Source organism: Fusarium fujikuroi, chromosome FFUJ_chr10 (assembly GCF_900079805.1).
Source record: "Fusarium fujikuroi IMI 58289 draft genome, chromosome FFUJ_chr10".
In the NCBI taxonomy this organism is placed as follows: domain Eukaryota; kingdom Fungi; phylum Ascomycota; class Sordariomycetes; order Hypocreales; family Nectriaceae; genus Fusarium; species Fusarium fujikuroi.
The window spans coordinates 1,032,833-1,053,550 of record NC_036631.1 but is presented as its reverse complement, the minus strand read 5'-3'; the positions used below and the strand labels follow the sequence as shown (position 1 = coordinate 1,053,550).

General features: G+C 48.2%; 9 protein-coding genes; 6 read left to right on the top strand and 3 right to left on the bottom strand.

Annotated features, from left to right (window-relative positions):
* Window positions 1-683: 683 nt before the first annotated feature.
* Window positions 684-2,087, top strand: FFUJ_10598 (uncharacterized protein; the record flags this gene model as incomplete). Its single annotated transcript, XM_023569400.1, has 1 exon — window positions 684-2,087. One exon carries the CDS (start codon window positions 684-686, stop codon window positions 2,085-2,087), a length of 1,404 nt encoding a protein of 467 aa, XP_023436621.1.
* A 372-nt stretch (window positions 2,088-2,459) lies between these two features.
* FFUJ_10597 (uncharacterized protein) lies at window positions 2,460-3,207 on the bottom strand (the record flags this gene model as incomplete). XM_023569399.1 has 2 exons in its annotated part: window positions 2,460-2,857; window positions 2,904-3,207. 2 exons carry the CDS (start codon window positions 3,205-3,207, stop codon window positions 2,460-2,462), a joined length of 702 nt encoding a protein of 233 aa, XP_023436620.1.
* A 1,881-nt stretch (window positions 3,208-5,088) lies between these two features.
* On the top strand, window positions 5,089-7,617 carry FFUJ_10596 (probable alpha-glucuronidase precursor; the record flags this gene model as incomplete). The annotated part of the gene is made up of 1 exon (XM_023569398.1): window positions 5,089-7,617. One exon carries the CDS (start codon window positions 5,089-5,091, stop codon window positions 7,615-7,617), a length of 2,529 nt encoding a protein of 842 aa, XP_023436619.1.
* Window positions 7,618-7,823: 206 nt separating this feature from the next.
* Window positions 7,824-9,416, bottom strand: FFUJ_10595 (probable cellulose 1,4-beta-cellobiosidase II precursor; the record flags this gene model as incomplete). XM_023569397.1 has 5 exons in its annotated part: window positions 7,824-7,902; window positions 7,961-8,570; window positions 8,619-8,866; window positions 8,916-9,278; window positions 9,328-9,416. 5 exons carry the CDS (start codon window positions 9,414-9,416, stop codon window positions 7,824-7,826), a joined length of 1,389 nt encoding a protein of 462 aa, XP_023436618.1.
* A 1,976-nt stretch (window positions 9,417-11,392) lies between these two features.
* On the top strand, window positions 11,393-12,703 carry FFUJ_10594 (related to oxidoreductase; the record flags this gene model as incomplete). XM_023569395.1 has 6 exons in its annotated part: window positions 11,393-11,523; window positions 11,580-11,841; window positions 11,900-12,028; window positions 12,074-12,130; window positions 12,180-12,379; window positions 12,433-12,703. The coding sequence occupies 6 exons, from the start codon at window positions 11,393-11,395 to the stop codon at window positions 12,701-12,703; spliced, it is 1,050 nt and encodes a 349-aa protein (XP_023436617.1).
* A 306-nt stretch (window positions 12,704-13,009) lies between these two features.
* FFUJ_10593 (uncharacterized protein) lies at window positions 13,010-15,794 on the top strand (the record flags this gene model as incomplete). XM_023569394.1 has 4 exons in its annotated part: window positions 13,010-13,910; window positions 13,964-14,391; window positions 14,442-14,657; window positions 14,703-15,794. The coding sequence occupies 4 exons, from the start codon at window positions 13,010-13,012 to the stop codon at window positions 15,792-15,794; spliced, it is 2,637 nt and encodes an 878-aa protein (XP_023436616.1).
* A 655-nt stretch (window positions 15,795-16,449) lies between these two features.
* FFUJ_10592 (related to flavoprotein) lies at window positions 16,450-17,079 on the top strand (the record flags this gene model as incomplete). Its single annotated transcript, XM_023569393.1, has 1 exon — window positions 16,450-17,079. The coding sequence occupies one exon, from the start codon at window positions 16,450-16,452 to the stop codon at window positions 17,077-17,079; it is 630 nt and encodes a 209-aa protein (XP_023436615.1).
* An 887-nt stretch (window positions 17,080-17,966) lies between these two features.
* On the top strand, window positions 17,967-19,237 carry FFUJ_10591 (related to integral membrane protein; the record flags this gene model as incomplete). XM_023569392.1 has 6 exons in its annotated part: window positions 17,967-17,999; window positions 18,051-18,296; window positions 18,350-18,552; window positions 18,608-18,696; window positions 18,752-18,922; window positions 18,996-19,237. 6 exons carry the CDS (start codon window positions 17,967-17,969, stop codon window positions 19,235-19,237), a joined length of 984 nt encoding a protein of 327 aa, XP_023436614.1.
* Window positions 19,238-19,678: 441 nt separating this feature from the next.
* FFUJ_10590 (probable endo-1,4-beta-xylanase A precursor) lies at window positions 19,679-20,429 on the bottom strand (the record flags this gene model as incomplete). XM_023569391.1 has 2 exons in its annotated part: window positions 19,679-20,081; window positions 20,134-20,429. The coding sequence occupies 2 exons, from the start codon at window positions 20,427-20,429 to the stop codon at window positions 19,679-19,681; spliced, it is 699 nt and encodes a 232-aa protein (XP_023436613.1).
* Between the last annotated feature and the right edge of the window lie 289 nt (window positions 20,430-20,718).

Genomic DNA, 20,718 nt, shown 5'->3' with positions numbered 1-20,718 from the left:
TGTTTAATACGAAGCAGTCTTAGGACAAATCGTTGCTCCACCCATTCGCAAGTGACCTATTCCTACGCTATCTAATCCTTGACAATCTTTCACCCTATCTGTAAAGTGTCTTGCTAATTACCTAGTCTGAGTAATGACTGCTTTTTGCTATTCTTTAGTTGCTTGCTTATGTTCTCCTGGATCATAACTGGGATACAAGCTCCACTGTCAGGACCATGGTTGCCTTGGTTTCGTTTCGCAACCTGAATCTTGGCAGCAAAACGTACACTCGGTAGTTGATGCCAGAACTATCCGTGCCCAACGCCTCGAAAGGGCTGTCAACTTAGTGCGAAGCGTGTTAGAGAACGAAGAAATAACAAAGCAAATCATCACTGTTAAGAGTAAACATCTTGATCTTGACCATTTGTAGTTTAGGTCCCAAAAAACCACCGTCACATTTCCTCACTGGCCAACGGTATCCAATTCTTTTGTGATACTGGACGCTGAACATGCAATATCGAACCAAGAAATCCTGACCCGATTGAACGATACTATTGATTTATGCGAGTGAAAAACTGATCTAGCCTCCATCGAGAAGTGCCCGAGCCGCATGACGTCAAGCATAAGCAGCGTGAGACACTCAAAACATGTTTGTATCAAACCCTCAACACCGTGAAACGTCCTTCATCCTCACATTCATCACAATGGCCCAACCAAACAAATTTGACCGCCAAGGGATCTTGACAGACACTTCACTTCCAGAAGTTTACAGAAAGCTGGTTGAATTGGCCGAAGAGTTCTCTGTACTTGGTGAAATCGATACCGCCAAAGACTTAGTATCACTGCTCCTCCAGGATACTACCTCTCAATGGCAGCGTAAGCAGCTCCATCACTTTGAGCCATTCTTTGCGGCTGCACACATATGGCCTGATGAAATCCCGGAGAAGGAAAGAAGTGAAGCAGTATCTGACAAGACTGCATCCAAGCACTCCCTCGACATCGACGATACCGAGGAACAAGATGACAAAGCCAACTTTCAGGAGCAGATAAAGAAGGTCCATCAATATGGCGCGGACGGTTCAAGCTTGGCTGATGCCCTATCCAGTGCCTTCAGATTGGCCTCAAAGCAGAGCTCCGACCTGAAAGAAATCCAGAACAATTCAAGAGTTCAAGAAGTTCTGGAACTCATCGCCCAGAACTTATACAAGCGAGGGATTATCTCGCGCCTTGCTGGGCGCCATGATCTCAGTGGACTGCTAGCTACTGGTGTATTGGCCCGAAAAGTCCCTGTTGACAAGAGGAAAATCGAGGCCCTTGGCAAAGACGTCGTTGCGACATTCGCAGAGCGTTTTAGCAAGGGTCGAAAACCACTAGATATAGAGTCAAAACCCATGAAGGACGTGCTTTTGGAGCTTGAACGGAACACGAAGCCCAAGTCCCTCGGCTACTGGGAAGAGATGGAACAAGATCCTCCAGAAACACTTTTCAATCTGCCACCGGCTACAGATGAGCAGATATCATCACTGGAGAAGAGACTGAAAGTAACACTACCAGATGACTACAAGGAGTTTCTGAAGATCACCAATGGATTTGGAGGCACATGGAACGGCTTTCATCTCGACCCTCCTCTCCATAGCGTCGACGATGTCCAATGGTCTGATCCTTTATTTGAAGTCCCTTATGTTCAATTTCATGAAAACATCAGCGGAGTACTCGTTCTGGATCTACCAAAGAGAGATGACTGGCCAAACTCCGGCCCAAATATTGAAATTGGCCGTGAAGATGTTCTCGGCATTCTACTAATCACACCCGATTGTACCAAGAAAGTTTTGGAAGCATACGACACAGCATTGGAAGGGTCGGATATCTCGGAAGATGACAAGAAGCAGGAGATCAAGGTCATTGAAGCGCATTATGGAAGCTACGATGAGATGAAGAAGTTGGACTGGGCTACTATTGAGTTTCATGATTCGGAGGACATTCCATGCGGGACGTTTCGGCAGTTTCTTGAGAACAGATTGCGTCGAACAACGACTGTGGGGTACCCGGATGAAAACTCAAAGGAGGCTGGAAGTCTGGCTTATAGCTGCTTGGCTGATAATTCTTAAGCGAACAAGGAAGGTATCAACATCCATGCCAGGCAACAGGGTTACAAAGATTTGTCACGTACACGTGTCAGTTACGGAGGCTCATAAGTAACAAAGTATCAATTTCAATTCGCAAATGGTGTATTTAATCCTACGCTGCAAACAAAGTTCCGTCCGTCCCATGTTGATATATGCAATTTGGCTCCGAAAGATGCCGCCGTCCATTGTCCCAATTTTATCCGTGCCAGCGACTCCCTGAATCCGTTTTTATCCCTAAGCAAAATCCGTGCCACCCATGTTTTCATTCCTTCATGATCCGTTGCTTCCATAAACCGTAAGTATCCAAATTTTGTAAGTAGGACTAGCTACTGCTTCTCAATTCGATGTAGCCAGCTACATAACAGCACATCCACCAGAGGGTGAAGGTGAACGGCTCCTCTTCCCTCGTTGAGAATGGCTCTTTGTCTGCTTGGGCCTCGACGATCGCTGGTCAGTCTTGCCCGTGCGTGTAGAGTATTGATCATAGGGCTTGCTAGCGGTTGAGCGTTGGCCGTATGCCTTGCTTGTATGGCTATGCGTTGTTGAGCGCTTGTCATATGTCTTGGTTGGACGTTGAAGCCTGAGCCACCAGCAGACTTCTTCCTCAATACCAGACAAGATGGCGGTGAGTCTTTGCTGCCATGGGGCGAATGTGAAAGATTTGCCAAGGCTGGGCTTCGATGTCTTGGCTTTCGACAGGGGATACAATAACTGACCCCGGATTTCGTCTCGGTAGAGCGGCAAGTTCTTTGCTGTGATAAGGTTAGATGGATTTGCTGATTGCAGGGGTTGACTCACGGGCTGGGTCTGTGTACTTGGTCTGGCCCTTTGCCGAATTGAACAGGGCTGTCAACGTGTTTGCACCTCTGACAGCAGTATCGCACATTCTCTTCTTATCGTTCTTCAACTTGGTACGATCTTTGTGCTGTTTGGGCAGCTTGATGTCTTCAATTGCATCGACAACATCAGCGAGATAGTTGATGATGGATATCAACACCGCCCTCCCCAGCAAATCGCTGTATCCACTCACACCATCTGAGCGTCGTGGAATGCGATGGGCATGCTGAGGAAAATGAATATGATCGCTTGTTCGGTCTTTCATTATGGCTATTAAAAAAAGAGGTAAGTAGAGATGAATGAATAGATAGATAGATAGATTAATTAAGCATTATACTAGTAAGAATAAGGATAGAATGAGATGATCCAAATGAGAACCGTTTGGTGAACAGGCAGCCGCCCGCTTTTATAGCCAGACCGACGTTGTTTACGGAGGACCATCCCGGGGCCTTGTCAAGTCTCTCGATGTGGTGGTTTATACATGGAGAAGGCCAGAGCAAGGATGCCAATTAGAGAGAGGTCATTTCTCAACATTGTACGGTTACTAACGTAGTGGAGGTCTGTAACACGTTCAACGGGGCTCATGCACCGAAATAGTGGTCTGCAGCCTCATGTAGCCAACAACGATGAACTGTTACGCGGCCAACATGCCATGAAGAACGGGTCCATGGACCAAACCAGACTTTTGCATGTCTTAGCCTGTGGATTTTGGGTAAGATGGCATGCGAGTTCGAGCTGATTTGGCCATGCATGCAACGTAAAGCGGCTGTATAGTTTGCCAGGGGTGTATGCTTGTCTATGATCAAGACGATCCCTTTGCTTTTGGCCCAAGTCACAAAAGCTTGACATCGGAGTCCACTATAGCGCCTAATAGTGGAGATGCCCACTGGAGGGCCTCGATTTTGGGTCTCCATGTGCCGGGTTTAACTTAGCTCAGTGTCGTGCTGTGCTGCGCTGGCAGAGCGTTCCGGTCGAATCAGATCATGGATACTTGCACAAATCGCCACAATTTGCATGACAATCGTTGTGCAGAAAAATTCTCATCAGAAATTCGCTGTTACACAAGTCACTAGCCACATGTTTTATATGGATCAGGTGACCTATTCGTTGCTGTGAGTGAGTCAAGCTGCCAAGAATAGGACAGCAAGTCATCCCAAGTCGAAAATTTTGAGGGATCCAAGCTCTCTACCAGCACCAGCACATACCAATTCGAATTTTGCTGGCTCTGACTCAGAATTTGCGTTTCAGAAAAATAGTTGTGTTGTCAATTTGTGCGCTGTGTGACTGTTACACTCGCTAAACCACTGCGGGCGCACTTATACCTGTCCCTTCGGCCCTGACGGCAAGGAAACGAAACAATTGTCTGTTCTGTCCTGTTCTGTTCAAAATGGATTTCTGTGCATGCATTTCTCTGCATAGCATATGCATAGCACATCATCCATGTTATACATGAGTTGTGCAGATCCCTCTCATGTCATGTCCCCTGCATGAAACGGACGGCATACATAACTGATCGCCGACATCGTTTTTGCCTAAATACATAAACTTCAGCTTGCACGCTTCAGTACAGAGATCAACATTGGCAATGGCTAGAATTTCGGAGAGATTGCCGATGTCACTTCGCGGGGAAATAAAGCTGCGCACTGTCCCGTTCTATTGCCAGATTGATCTGCCGTTCACAGAACTTAAGCTTAATCTCTCGAGGCTTATTGTAGAGTTTAGACTACTGCGTAGATTATGGCAGCTTGCAAGAGCTCATCATCAATTATGATAGCGTAGGTAATCTCCAATGAAGCTCTCCCAAGGCTTCACTGGCGTTATTTCCTTATATCCGCTATTCTCACACTATGACCCCAGTCCACCTGGCCTTGAGTCCAAAAGATCAGCCAAGTCCGGACGAACAGTGAAGCTCGGTCCATTTACCCCGAAGTGAACCTGGATGCCGATTGATGGACTAACTAATACAGCATCATCGGCTGTCGATCTCAGCCGTAGCCATAATCTCAAGGCTAATTCAAATAGCCTGAATCAATTCACCAGTAATTACTCCGCATGTCATCGTGAGACATGCTGCGATATAAGACGATGGCCTGGCTTCAATCGAGCGGAACGTCAAAGACCATCACAAGCGCAGTCATAGCTCACCATGTGGCTCTCGGCTTTACTCTTCACTTTGTTCACCTGCGTTATCGCAGAGGATGGTATTGATGGTTGGCTGAGATATGCTCGCTTGCCATCAAGCGTCTCCATCAATGCCAAGTCGCTTCCCCAAAGGATCCATGTAATTGGTGGTTCCGCAAAGAGTCCCCTCCGCAGTGCCGCCTCGGAACTCCAGAAGGGCTTCAGCGGTATTCTCAACATCGACTTGAAGACCGAGAGCAACTCAAAGTCGTGCGACTTCTCGCAGTCAATTGTCGTCACCACCGAGGAGAACCTCAAGAAGGCATGCAAGGGCAAATTGTCTCATCCCAAGCTTGAGGCCGATGGCTACTGGCTCAGCACTTCTGGAAATTCTGTCAAGATCATTGGTCAGAATGAGCGCGGTGCTCTGTATGGCGCCTTTGAGTACCTCTCAATGCTCGGCCAGGGCAACTTCAAGAAAGTCGAGCGCGCATCGAACCCGAGTGCGCCCATTCGATGGGCTAATCAGTGGGACAACCTCAACGCAAGCTCGACCCATGGCTCCATCGAAAGAGGCTACGGCGGTCCTTCCATCTTTTTCGACGGTGTCAAGAACGTGCGAAAGGACCTCTCACGGGTTCCTCTCTTTGGACGTCTTCTCGCCTCCATCGGTATCAACGCCGTGGTCATCAACAACGTCAATGCCGATGTCAGACTATTCAACTCTGAGAACCGTAAGGGCCTTATCGAGATTGCCGACCTGCTTCGTCCCTGGGGTGTTCAGGTCGGTCTCTCTCTCAACTTTGCGTCACCCCAATTGCTCGGGGGCCTGGATACATTTGACCCTCTTGACGAGAAGGTGATCAAGTGGTGGCATGAACTGACCGATGGTCTTTACGATGGCATTCCTGACATGGCTGGCTATTTGGTCAAGGCAAACTCAGAGGGCCAGCCTGGACCTATCACGTATAACCGCACTTTAGCTGATGGCGCCAACATGTTTGCCAAAGCCCTTGAGCCCCACGGCGGTGTTGTGATGTTTAGAGCTTTTGTTTACGACAAGCTTGACTGGACTGACTGGAAGGCTGACCGCGCCAACGCTGCTGTCGAGTTCTTCAAGGAGCTGGACGGAAAGTTTGACGACAACGTGGTCGTTCAGATCAAATATGGCCCTATTGACTTCCAAATCAGGGAGCCTGTTAGTCCTTTGTTTTCACATCTTCGAAAGACCAATAGTGCTATCGAACTGCAGATCAGTCAAGAGTACTTAGGGCAGCAATGTCATCTTGTCTATCTGCCTCCATTATGGAAGACGATCCTGGATTTCGATATGCGAATCGACGGCAAAAAGTCCCAGGTTCGCGACATAGTGTCAGGAAAGGTCTTCAAGCGACGTCTAGGAGGATATGCTGGTGTCACAAACGTTGGTTTAGACAAGACGTGGCTTGGAAGTCATCTGTCGATGTCTAACCTGTACGCATTTGGACGTCTTGCTTGGGATCCTACAGCGGATTCCAAGGAAATTCTCGAGGACTGGACGCGTCTGACATTCGGACTCGACAACAAGGTCCGAAAAGCTATTACTGATATGTCTATGGCTTCTTGGCCGGCCTATGAGAACTATTCTGGCAACCTGGGCATTCAGACCTTGACTGATATTCTCTACGCCCACTACGGACCCAACCCAGCTTCGCAGGACAACAACGGCTGGGGACAATGGACCAGGGCAACCCGCGATCATATTGGTATGGATCGTACAGTCAAGAATGGAACTGGAAACGCTGGCCAGTATCCCTCTGAAGTTGCCAAAAGGTTCGAGAGCACTGAAACGACCCCTGATGATCTCATGCTCTGGTTCCACCACGTCCCATACACTTTTAAGCTCCACTCTGGCAAGACTGTGATTCAGCATTTCTACGACGCTCACTACAAGGGTGCCGCTACAGCTCAGACTTTCCACAAGACCTGGGCGTCGCTCAAGGGCAAGATCGATGATGACAGACTTGACCACGATCTCTTCAGACTAAAGTACCAGGCTGGTCACTCAATTGTTTGGAGAGACGCCATCAACGAGTTCTACCGCAACTTGTCTGGCATCCCTGACGAGCAGAATCGTGTTCGTAACCATCCTTACAGAATTGAGGCTGAGAAGATGGAACTCGATGGCTATAAGCCTGTCAATGTCGCCCCTACTGAGACTGCTTCCAAGTATGTTGCTATTTACACAAACAGCACCGGAACAGCCAGCACCACGCTTAAGTCACCCAAGGGCACATATAATCTTGCTGTCAACTACTATGATATTGTTGGCGGCAAGTCTACTTGGTCTGTATATCTTAACAAACGACTGATCGGCAAGTGGGTCGGAGACAACGAAGAGCGACTTGGCCATTGGCCAAGTGAGTTCCTTGACGGTCACTCTGCCACTCGTATCACCTTTGAAGGTGTCAAGATCCAACCAGGTGACAAGCTCGTGATCATTGGAAAGGCTGATGGCAAGGAAACTGCTGCGTTGGATTATGTTTCAGTTTTGCCTCAAGGCATTGTTGACTAGTTGGTCATTCTTTCTTGTACTTTTTTATCAACTTTATGACTTAGCATCCGAATAGAAGACGACACTGGTGTTGCTGCAATGTTCAAATGTCAATTTATATACTCGTAACTAGTTACAATCCAAATGAAACATTCTAGGCCCTTGACAAGTAATCTGATCCAACTTCAAACTTTTCACTTTATTCAGATCAGTCATTCTTGTATAATTTACAGGAATGAGGGGTTAGCGTTGTCGAGGAGCTGCTCGAAGTAAGCCTGGAACCAGGTTCCGGCCTCAGGAGCGGGCCTGAAGATGAAATGTTAGCACGGAACGTAGTGAGAGAATATCAGAGGAAGCAACTTACTTGAGAGCATCATCGAGACCACAGTGGTAGTCGTAGCGAGCAGCAGAGGTATCAGAGGTACCATCAGACTCACCACCAGGCTTGACCCAGACGAAAGCATCGGCGAGAGCATCACCAGTGTTGGTGGAAGGTCGAAGTCCGAAACCAGTACCCTTGGCGTTGCACCAATCACCCTGAGCCTTCTGGCCGGTAGGCTGCTTACCAGATCGGCCCTGGTCGACGATGAACTTGACATTGGACCAACCCTCCTGGGCAAGAAGAGGAGCGAAGGCGTTAATGTATCGCTGCTCGTCGTAGTTGGGGTTGCTCTCGGTGTAGTCGGGCTTGGTGGAGAGCTTCCAGCCGTTGTAGTTGGAGACATTGGTGACGAGACCGCGAACGCGAGAAGGCTTGCCAGCGTCCTTGTAGATCTGGGCATAGAGCTTAGCAGCAGGGCCGATGTTGGCAGGCCAGCCGAGCCAGCCACCGTGGCCAGCATCGAGGTACATGGAGACGTTGGGGAGGTTGAGTTCCTTGATGGCGTAGATGGTGAGCTCCTTGTAAGCACTCTCTGCCTTGGCGCACTTGTCGACGTTCAGGTTGGTGACCAGGTTAGCAAGAGAGTCAGGCTCTGTAATTGGGTCAGCTAGTTAAATGTCAAGAATAAAGCTCAACTTACCAATAACAAGGATGACCTTGGTGTCAGAGTAGTCCTGGAGGATGCCCTTGATCTTGGCGATGTAGGCCTTGTACTTGTTGGCACCGTCCTTGTCGAGGGAGTACTCTCCGTTGGAGGCAGCAGCGGCGCAGTCACGGTTGGGAAGATCGTAGACGACGAACTGACCGGCATAGTTGCCACCAGCCTTGTTGGCCTTGCGGATATCGGCAAGGGTATCCTCCATGAGAGAAATGTGGTCGTAGGTGTCCCTGAACCTTGTCAATACACGAATGGATATTGTATTTAAGCTTGACTTACATCCACTGGAAGGAGGGAACATCAGCGACCTTGGCAGCAGCAGTAGCCCTGGCACCGCTCAGCTTAGGAACAGCCAAGCTCATAACCTCAGAGCGGTAGTAGCCGTTGGCCCATAGATCAACACCGGAGTAAGGGTTGCCACTGGCCGCGGGAGGGGCAGAAGTGACGGAGCCGCCAGCAGTAGTAGAGCTTGCACCAGTGGCGGTAGTCTTGGTGGCAGTGGTGGAGCTGGGTCCAGCAGCGGTTGATGAAGGCTCAGCAGTGCCAGGCTGGCACTGAGAGTAGAAGTCGTTGAGCTTGACACACTTGTTTCCGCTGGTGCAGCAAGGAGTGCCGCTCCAGTTCTGACCACCGCACTGAGACCTGTTCCATTGTAAGTAGATATTGCTGTAATCGAGAGTTGTAGACGTACCAAACTCCGTTGCTGCAAGACTGGCGCTCTTCAACGGGAGCAGCAAGAGCTGTAGCCGCAAAGGCGGCGAGGATAAGCTTGTAGGCCATAGCTGTCGAAGTTGAAGATTGACTGATGATGCTTAACTGTTGACTGTGGATGAGTAGAAGAGAATTCTGACTTGAGGTCTGTGACAGTCGTTATATATATTTCGAAGGCATATAATGTAGTTGCATCGTTGAAGTTTAAACGTTCCGGAACGACGGGATCTCAAACGTTAGTGCAAGGCCACCGTCGCCATCGGCAAAGAGATCCGGACCAGAGCCCACCTTCAGATAATTCCCGGATGAGATCCAAGAACATCCGAAGAGCCTTTCACGACGTGGAAACTTTCGGAGCGTCTCTATCGAGTCCGACCCCTCACTCATCACGTTTATTCAGCCATTATTGAAGTATCATCGCCACAAACGACTATCCCGGAACAGACAGCCGATGCGGTCATGTGTCCAAAAGACCCTAAACTGGATATTAAAATGATGTAACACTGAAACTGCTCATCTCGGAGGGGTTCCTCCTTGCAGTTCCTATTTGGGAAGTCCGGAGGTTTGACGCTTATATATCGAGCCATGATCCACGGAAACGTCGTCCTGTGATCCGAAAAAGTTTACGGGATGGAGATGTTGCTCAAAAATGCTCAGAGGATTACATGATTGATCATTGGGGTCCGGCTAGGTTAGGAAATAGTTGGGTTATTGAACCATAGTTTTCGGGGAAGTCGGCTTAGGTCAAACGCACAAAGGACAAGGGTTTCCTGAAAGGATCGCAAACTCAAATAACGACCAATAACAGGCTCAGCCTTGTTGATGTTGAGTTTAGCCGCATCGTACTGGTAATTTACCCCTCGTTTCAACTATACGACTCTTCACAAGATTCCTGCCGTAGCCCCTTCAAGCTAGCTCATCTTTACACTTCTCCTTGTCTTAGAGACCCTACAATGGATTCCAAAAGAAACGTGGTAGTTTTGTGTGAGAAGTTTTCGCCGTCAAAGGCTGTCGGCTCTCGTCTATCTGACTTTCAGTACAAATATCTTTGCTTGCTCCGACAACCTCTCCAACCAAAGAGTCTTCTCAGTCCCCTTCACGTTGGTGTTCTATCATTTGCAAATGCCCTATGCTATTCAGTTTCCTTTGGCGATTCAAATGCCTCAGCAGAGCTGCAAATCGCTACTCATAAATGACCAACACTGCGCTTAAGAGCTTTGCTCTGGGGACTCGCTTGACAGTGGTATGCTGCTGACGCTGATCTATATTATTCGTCGCCTTCCGAGAAGCAAAAGTCCTGAGCATGTCTCCTACTTGAATAATTTTATGAAACTCAACCAAAAGCTCCAACGGAAGAAAGGGTCTAGGTGGCCTAATAGTAGGTAGTTTAGACTTTTTATGGTGGCTTATTCCCTGAATGATCAAATTTGCTCTGGATATACTCACAATTTGTCATAAGCTTGAGCAGCCTTGGCAAAGTCCAGCTGGTCATGTAATTCCTCAGAAGTTGAGGGCATTTTACGAGAACTTGCCGAGCTGCAAGAATACGGATTTCTTATAGAAACAGGCGTGAGACCGGGCCACGAAGGATGCCGTTTGCACTAACTGTAACTGTAACTATCTACTCTTGCATACCAGTCATTCAGCTGTTGCTTGTGTCTGTAGAAATAACTGCGCTTTCCTCTGTGAGACGTGAGATGATACGTCCAAGCATCTCAGCCGCACAGTAGTCATAGATTCGGCACATCAACAGTCCGAGCGGCAGTGCGCCTCTTGAGATGGACCAACTAACTACGCGCAGTGACATCGTGGCGGGCGGCGCCAGCCTATGAGATAGTGTTGTGGCGTTGAGATTACATTGATCAGTAACCTCTCTCCTCAAGCTTATTCGAGTGGCTTGCATTGTCTTTCAAGTGTTCGATCCGTTGTAGTGTAAGCTTTTATACAGACTTCCCCGCGCTTCGCAGCATCAATCTCTGCATTCTCATTCCAAGCTTTTTTTAATCACGTAAAGGTAATCCCCTTGTCGTTAAACGTCATATAAAATGGCGACCCAAACAGGCATCATAATCGAAGGAGCCAACCAACCTCACAAAGTAGTTGACACCATCCCCCGCCCGTCCCCCGAAGGCAGGCAAGTGCTTGTGAAATGTCTCGCCGTGGGTCTCAATCCTATGTATGATAACGGATACGCAGCCCACTTAGAGCTTTGTACTAATGGAAGCAATAAAGCGAAGCCCTCCAGCATCACACTGGGATGATGGTAAACGAGTGGCCCGCAGTCCTAGGCAGCGATGGCGCAGGTGTTGTCATTGAAGTTGGACCCGACGTTACCAGGCTGAAGGTCGGCGACTACGTCTACAGCTGTGCGCCAGTCGGCCAGAACCGATTCACGCCATTTCAAGAAGCTTATCTGGCTCGGGAAGATTTGCTGTTCAAAAAGGGCGACAACATCTCCCTTGAAGACAGTTGCACCATTGGAGCATGTCTTTTGGTAACTATGTGACCTTGCAGACCAATGATCGAGAATATGAAGCTGACAGCTCAACAAGACTTCAACCCTATGTCTCCTTAGTGGAGCAGGGCTTGAGCTTCCCAATGATGACAACAAGGCACAGGAAAGAGATGAATGGATCGTCGTTCTGGGTGGCAGTGGAAATGTTGGACAATTTGCGATACAGGTAGCAACCCAAGCCTTGCAAAACTTCTACATCTGACACTCTCAGCTGGGTAAAGTCTGCGGATATAAGGTTCTGGCGTCTTGCTCTCCGTCTAAGCAATCTGTGAGTTCTGTCGACTAAGTACGCATACCGTAGTGCTAACTTTGACCAGATTGCTGTCCGAAGCGGAGCTTCAGCGACCTTTGACAGTCGTGAGACGATCGATGCGCAAGTTGCAGAAATCAAGAAGATTACCGACGGAAACTTTGGCAAAATGATGGACACGAGCACTTATGGTTACAAAATTATGGTGAAAGCTCTCGAAACCGCTTCCAATGCGAAAGAGAAATACCTTACGTCGGTTGACTCTTGGTAAGTTTTCTCAATCTATTGTGAAGTTTACAACACCACTTATGTATTGCTAGGTCCCCATTCTCAACACCATCTTCTATCAGCGAGTTTAGAGCAGATCTTGGCCATCTCTGCCGCCCCAATGAGACGGATGGCGCACAGATTACATCCAACATCGCCAAATGGATTCCGTTGCTTGAAAGGCATATAGCTGCTGGGACTCTGAAGCCACTCGAACATCATGTTGTTGACGGGGTCGGGTGGGAGAAAGTCATTCAGGGCATTCAGGACATGGAAAGTGGAAAATTTGGAAAGAAAGTTGTTGTGAGAACCCAGGAAGAATGAAGAGGCTTTTATTATTTTTTCACTTTGTCTTTTCGTGGTTGCTGATCTGCGCTGTTTGGAACAAATATGGAATGGTTTGCTGCATGAGAAGCCAATCACGAGATGTTGGGCGGCGCGTAAAATGCGACACAGCCCAGCCCAGCTCAGTGCGGCTGAGTCTGCTGAGACATCGGGCGCTTCACAAGGCTTTTTCTTCTGTTCTCCCTCAACGATTTTGCTGTCTTCAATGAAAGTATCCGTCATCTTGCTATGTGATATGTATCATTTCAACCGTGGCATTTGTAGCCTCGCCATATTGAAACCATCATGGAAGCAATCGGTGCGGGTGCCAGCACGCTGGCCTTTGTCCTCTTAGCTCTCAAGTCAGCCAAGATCATCAATGAGTCACTCTCGTTAATCAAAGATGCCCCGAGGATAGTCTCCGAATTGTCGAAAGATCTAGAGTCGCTGCAGTCCGTTCTCAGGCGGATATCTGGCAGCTCGCTGCAACACGCGCCGACAAGCACGATTGAGTCATTAAATGACATTCTACAAGCGTGCACGACAGAACTATCGAGCATCGAATGCCGGCTCGCAAAATTCTCTACAAGCTCTGGCAGTAGTCGCTCGAGTCGCATGTACAAGGGCGTTCTCGCGTACGTCAAGAAAGAAGACCTAGAGAGTGCGCGAAGCAGGATTCGAGACAAGTCAACACAGATGAACCTTTACCTTAGCCTTCTTCAAGCACAGTCACTCTTGCAAGTGTCATCAAGGATAGATACTCATGCCACAGAAACGGCAAGCATCCTGGAGCAGATACTTGGAGAGGTGTCAAAACTTCACACAAAACTTGACCAAGATGTTGCAGCCAGTGAGGTCGAGCAGCTTCCGACAACCGCAGAAGATGACGCTATAGACAGCGCAATGGCTGGTCAAATTGGTGCCATGGCACTCTGTTCCGAGCTTGAGTCTAGCATATCCCGCCTCTCTACTCTTATAAACCATGACGGCCTGACCTTGGGTGCCGACGATGCTGAACAGATCATTGATGACCTGCGAAAATTTGTTGTGATTGCCAAGGAGAGGTCGATCGAAAAGTCTAGACCCAGTAGCAACTCCACTGGCTACAGTTCCGTTACAGAAGATGATACGAAGGCTTTAGGTGGAGATCTGAAGCTGATAGAAGGACTGATTCTTTCCGCCCCCATCATTGCAATCAACCAGTCGGGTAACTATGTCATCAGTTTGTTCCTGTGACTTATAACTGACTCTAAATACTAGCCTCTGGTTCCCGAAAGCTTCGTTCTCACCTACCGCATGGTACGATCATCAAGCAGAAGCGAATAAGAGAAGAGATCGATGTTGATCATGGCTATCTCACAATCTCAACCAACAAGAGAAGACGAATATGTACTGGGAGCTCTCCTGGCTCATCTGGAAGTATCAACACCTTCCGAGATGTTGTCGCTAACCTTGTGTTCCGCCCGTCGAGTTCTCCCTGGATGTTCTCGGTCTCGCTTTCGCAGGGTCAGCTTTTCGATCGAAGCATTCAGAGTATCCCACGAATATCGGTCTGCCGCATAGTTCCGAATGACTCGCCTGTCTTTACATTGGTGAAGCAGGGCTCACTCAAGGAGTTCATAGTCATGCTGCAGGATGGCAAAGCAAGCCTACGTGACCACGACGAGCAGGGTATGCCGCTTCTACATGTAAGAGAGTACTCTATGGGACTACGAAACTTGTACTAACCTAAGTGAAGTATGCAGCTACGGCGAGCGTGGAGATGTGCAAGTTCCTGATCGAGGCTGGAGCAGACGTGGATGAGATGGGTGAACATACGGGTACTGCCCTCTCGCGTATAGCAGGGCTAGACCGACATGATACAACACTAGTACTACTCGAGAATATGGCTGATCCCACGTTATCATACCCGGGATGGGATAACCCATTGTCCACGGCTTGTAACCTAGACCTTGTAAGTATTAGAAAGATACCAAACATGTGTGCTGACATAGTCTAGCCATCAGCAGAGCTCTTCCTCAAGCACGGGGGACACTTTACGATGCATGATCTAGAGAGCTTCGACCTGAATGGAAGGACAAGACTTCACCAGGTTTGTATGGCAGAGAGTAGAAACACGAGCAAGAAGAAAGCAGTCGATATGCTGGCGGCGGCTGGGGCCAACCTTAACGCTCGTGTGGCAAAGTCATGGTCTCCAGACGATCATCAGACGTTGGGGTTCACGTGCCTGCACAGTCTTGTTTACAAAGCTCATCGAAGCAGAGACCGGGACGAGTTAGAAGCCCTCATCTCCCTGATCCAACAAGGAGCCGATGTCCTTGCGGTTGACCATCATCAGCATAGCGTTTCAATGCGTGCATATTTACCTAATGATGGCGATAACCAGTATTCGTCCAAGGGGTCATACAGAGGTGATCTTTGGGATGCTGCTCTCACGATATGCGGCTATGTTATTAGCACACTTAGAGATGCATATCCCAGAGTCCCCAGGTATAACAGAAACTACAGAAGGAAAGACTTCGAGAGATTATGGGAGGGGTATGAAGGCCTCTGTCCGTATTGGACAGATGAGCGATATCCAGAAACAGGCGGTGATGACGACTTCTGGAAACAAGCTGTGAGACGCTGCGAGCATATCACATGTTCAGATTGTGAAGAGCCTCCGCCACAAACTGATGAGTATGATGTGGAGCCAAGAATAGATGCCCATATCCCAGACTACGCCCAAGCTATATATCGCGAATGGTACTTCGCTCGCAGTCCGGAGTCTAATCCTAGCCATAGGCCTTACATAGATCATATTCCAAACCATTATGACGATGACGACGACGAAGAGGAGAGTCGGTCCCCTGATATTTTTGAGGTGGGGGGCGGGGAATCCAGTGTGGATGAGGGATCTGATGGGGGTGTTCAGTTTGACAATGAGATGAATAGACCTTCACCACCGAGCAGTGAAGATGGAGAAGCAGCTTACGAGAGATTGGTTGGTTCACATGAGGACGAAGAGATGGAATTTGATGACTACCCTAGTTTCGTCGATAGATGGCTGGAGCACTATATTCGAGCGGCTGAAGAAGAATATGAAGGATAGTGTGTGATAGATTGATCAAATAGACTCTTGCTTGGGTCAAGCTCCGATACTCCGCAGTGGTGATTGATCTACGACAATTAGGTGACGTGAGATATCGGCGAAACACTATGTTTCGTGTTTTAATAAATGATCCCAAACCTTTCAGGTAGTATTTCATCGAGAATCAATAATATGCGGATATAATTATAATTAAACACATCATGAAAGCGGCGTGTGCGGCACCGCTTTTGCCGATAATTGCTGACAGCTCTCAGCATGCCGCTCGATCGAGGAGTGGCTGCTTACTGGCCCCAACTTGCTTACCATAACATCGAAATCGAATACCCGAGCCGCGCGTGAGACAGCCGTATCATGCAGTACCACAGAGCCAAGCGTCAGGCCTCCACTGTATAGGCTATCCATCATTCACCGAAACGCGCGGGTACAAGTCGGGATTTGTAAGAAGGCAAAACAGCCCATTTGCCTTGCGGGCGTATGAAATTATTAATACTGCAAAGTGAGCTGGGGTGCCCGTGACTTTACTTGAGTATAAATACGTTAGATACTGGATAAAGTTTGATAAACATCCTTCTACTCAACACATAGACTCCTCTCCTCCCTTGACAGAACTCCCTTTATTTCATCATTTTGCACTTTTAAAAACCGCAAAAGCAACATGGCTGCCATCAAGAACATCGCTCTCATCACTACAAGCACTCGCAAGAGTCGAGTTGGTCCTCAGATCACCAGTGTCATCAACGATATCCTCACTGGCGATGCAGATGCCAGCAAGAACACCAAGATCTCCCTAGTAGACGTCGCAAACTTCAACCTCCCCGTCTTCGATGAAGAAATCATGCCCGCCATGGTACCCGACAAGGGTTCCTTCAAGCATGCTCACTCTATTGCCTGGAGTAATGAGATCAAGAAGTACGACGGCTACATCTTTGTCATTCCAGAGTACAACTTTGGCCTTGCCGGTGGCACCAAGAACGCCGTTGATTACCTGTACAACGAGTGGATTGGCAAGGGTGTTCTGATTATCAGCTATGGTATCTTTGGAGGTAATTCTGCAAGTGAACAACTTGATAAGACACTGAAAGGCATGAAGCTCAATGTTGTTGATACTCGACCTGCGCTTGGATTTCATGGTGGTGTTGGTGATGACCTCTGGCTTGCTGGTGCTGGAAAGCTGGGCGATGATACCAAGAAGGATATCGTTGCTGAGACGCCTACTATCCTCAAGGCTTTTGGTGAATTGAAGGATCTGATGGACAAGCAGGTGCCCAAGGATAGCCAAAAATGATGTATAGATCATGAGCGCTGGTCATTGTTTCCCATCTATAGAGTCAGTATATAAATTCAGTGATATTACATTTTGATAAGTGTTGTTTCAAATTGATATAGCGGACTGCTTATTTCGCGCCTTTGACCTCATATCTCGCAGCTTAAAAAGGAGATGTCGTGATCTATTTAGATACATGATATCCTAACCCAATGTCGAAAAGGCCGCAAGAGATATCGCGCTTCTCTCTCAGAAACATGCCAAGATGGGTCCCCCGATGATCAGAGGCTAGGCTAGTGCCACCAGTCGTCGTCGCCGTGTCAGTCGACGTGACTTCGGTTCGCTGATGATTGGTGGCTGCACTGATATCAGAGGGCTAAAACTTTTCAGTGACGCGGGTATGTGGCGTCAAACGTAGAGGTCTGGACGGTTCTCAGTGCAGATAAGCTCGGGGTCTATAAAGCCATAGATAGATCATTCATGTGGAGATTGATTGATTATTAGATGAGCATTTGAGAAACGCGTTGCCTAGATGGATCCGGGGACTTGATCAGCCTTGAATGTGGATGCATGGGATTGACGTGATAATTACCGAATGTTATGACGGGAACAGTGGTAGATGGCGTTCTAGACCAGAATGTGGCTTGAGGAGTCTCAGATGGATCGTAGCAGATCACCCCAATTTCTTCTGCCCTGTGTTCGGGAGGAATGCAAACGCGAACTATCGCTGTTGCTTAGGTATGTGTGAGTATTACATGTGCAAATCTCCCTTTTCCTCCGGGGGCACCTTCAACGCTCATGTTGCATCACCTGTCTCCCATGGGTAATGCTAGTGACTGTGACTTCAGTATCAAGGCGCGGTCTGCATCTCATCATTTGAGGTTATACGAGACTCAGCAATCTTCAAGATGCCAATAGACCCAAGCGGCCTAACGGTCATTGTACGACACGCGTCTCATACTTGACATGCTAAATTGCTGAATCATTCGCAGGCTACTGAATGGGCCCTTATCTCTGTCGCGACCGCAGTCATTCTAGCACGGTTGTATCTCCGTCTCGTTCTACAACGACGAAATCTACTGGCAAGTGATGTGTTCATGTGCGCCGCATGGGCTTCGGCCGTCGCGACAGCAAGCTTCGATATCTATTTCTTTCGTATAGGTATCTTCAAACCCGGTACCACGTTCGATCTCGCCGGGTTTGAAGGAACTGCGGCAGAGGCCGAGAATTTCTACAAGGTACATACGCTCTAGATTATCCGAGAATATCACCAGCTAAGATACTTGACCAGCTCTACTATTTTTCCACGTATCCCTTCTACGTCACGTTCTACTTGTCCAAGGCAGCTCTACTGGCTGTGTACTTACAGATCTTCCCCAGCTTTATGGTAAAGAGACGTCGATTCCTCTGGGTTGTTATCATCTACGTTGCGATAGGTTTCGTTATTACAATACTATTACTCAGTCTTTCATGTCTACCAATATGGAGAAATTGGTGGGTTTTTTGATAGCAGCCTATGCTTCGAAGGCTATACTAACATGTCTTGAAGGACCTTATCGGACCAAAGATGCACCGTTAAAACCATCAAAATCAACTTCGAAATCTCCTGGGTGTTAAACATCAGTGCAGATATTCTCAGTACGTCATGATCCTAGAGTCTCAATGATTTGTGCTAATCAGTAATGGTGTATAGTTTTCATTCTGCCCTGGCTTGTCATTCCGGAGCTGACACTGCGAAGGAGACTGAGATATAGTCTTTACGCAACGTTTCTCCTCGGTGTCATCAATATTATCTTCTGTGTAGTCCGCTTTGCTCAGATTCAGCAATATGGTGGTGATCTGGTAATCACCATCAGTCTTGTCGGTAAGTATCATAATTGCGAAACCTACTCCCGACCAGAGAAGAGGACTGATAAAGCAACCCTTCACTTATACAGAATTATGGAGTTTCATAGATGCTTGCATTGGACTGATCATAGCATGCCTTCCATCACTCCGGCCTTTCTTTAACTGGCGAGAAAAGATTCAGTACTATGGCCACAGCAGCGGTCAAGATAGCAAAGGATATTCAAGCCATAACTCAGGAAGGCCGATGATATCATCAGACCCAGAAAGTTTGAGTCAGCCTTCCAACGTTCACTTGAGTGAAGATATGCAACAGAGGTTCTCCGTAACGTAAAGATAAGGGACGAGAAGGAATCTTGGCCATCAAGGAAAGAAGTTTTGCATGATCTATCATAATATACATTTCTGTTGAGTTAGCTTTTCATTATACGAAGACTTTGAGGCGCTCAAGCTACTTGGGAATATAATTTTCTTATTGCTCCTACGGGAACTAATCTGTGTTTAATCAGGCTGAGAAGATCGTATGTCACTCTATACTGGCCAAAACAATTGTATGTATGCAAAAAAGCCGTGCAGGCCGGCTATCGTTGTATGTTCAGTTATGTGCTAAGCTATGTACAATGAAGTAAAGACCGGTCCTGAGTGAAGTCCAGTCACAAGTCCGGACTCGTAAACACGTAATCCCATCTGAAGCTTCTAAAGATACAGGGAATGACTGTCTTCAAGAGACTGCCATACCGTCATGACCCCCAGAACTTCCTTTCGTAATGCCTCTTTACTGGGAGACAGTCATGCTGGCAGAGCCAGAGCTGTAGTAGCCCTCAACAGCAAGGATCTGATAGTTGTGGTTACCAAGGTTGAGGCCGACGTTCTTCCAGGCCTGGAAGTGAGCACCGGTGTTGACGGATCCGCTGGAACGCTTGTTGCGTCGGACAGACCAGTACTGCTGAAAGGTCTTGTTACCCTCAATGGAGGGGGCGTTGACACGGGTGCTGACGTAGATGTCATAGACAGATCCGTCAACGGTGACCTCACCCTTCTTCTGGCCGCCGGAAGAGGGGTTGTAGGTGCCGAAGTTCTCAACGATGTAGTACTCGATGAGAGGGTTCTGGGTCCATCCGTAAACAGCGAGGTAGCTGTTGCCGTTGATGTTGTAAGTACCAGAGTACTTGATGGTGCTGAATAGGAGGTTAGCATAAGGCTCGGCGACGCAGCGCAGATGAAACTTACCGAGCAGCACCGGGCATCCAGCCTTTTCCACCGACGTGGTTACCGTTTCCACTCCACTGCATGCTGAACTGGCCACCGTTGCCGTTGGTGTAGGTGACAGAGTTGGGTGTATCAGTCCAGAAAGAGAAGTAGTAGCCACCGCTTGTGCCAGTAGTTGGCTGGGTGCGCTTGTCGAGGACGTTTGTAGGAGGATCACGCTCGACAACGCTCATGCCGTCAATGGGCTGAGCGGAGGGAAGGGCCATGACGCCAGTGACAGCCGAGACGGCGGCGAGGAGGGAGGTGAAGGAAACCATTTTGATGTTGTTGGCTTGAAGACTGTTGGAGACTGAAGCTGTTGGTTGATGGGATGAAGAGACTGATTGATGAGGACTCTCGCCGTCTTTATACTGCCAAGTGGTAGCCCCTCGGCGATCCTTAATTGCTTTACATCATCCGAGTCTGGCCCAGGTTCGCGAGACTTGTGGGGATAAGGGATTGCCTAACCTGGATGTGAAAGTGTCCGAGATCGATCTAAGCCTGTATGAAGTGTATACCCAATTTTGCCGGTGAGATAACCACTGGGAAAGTAAGGATCGATGGAAA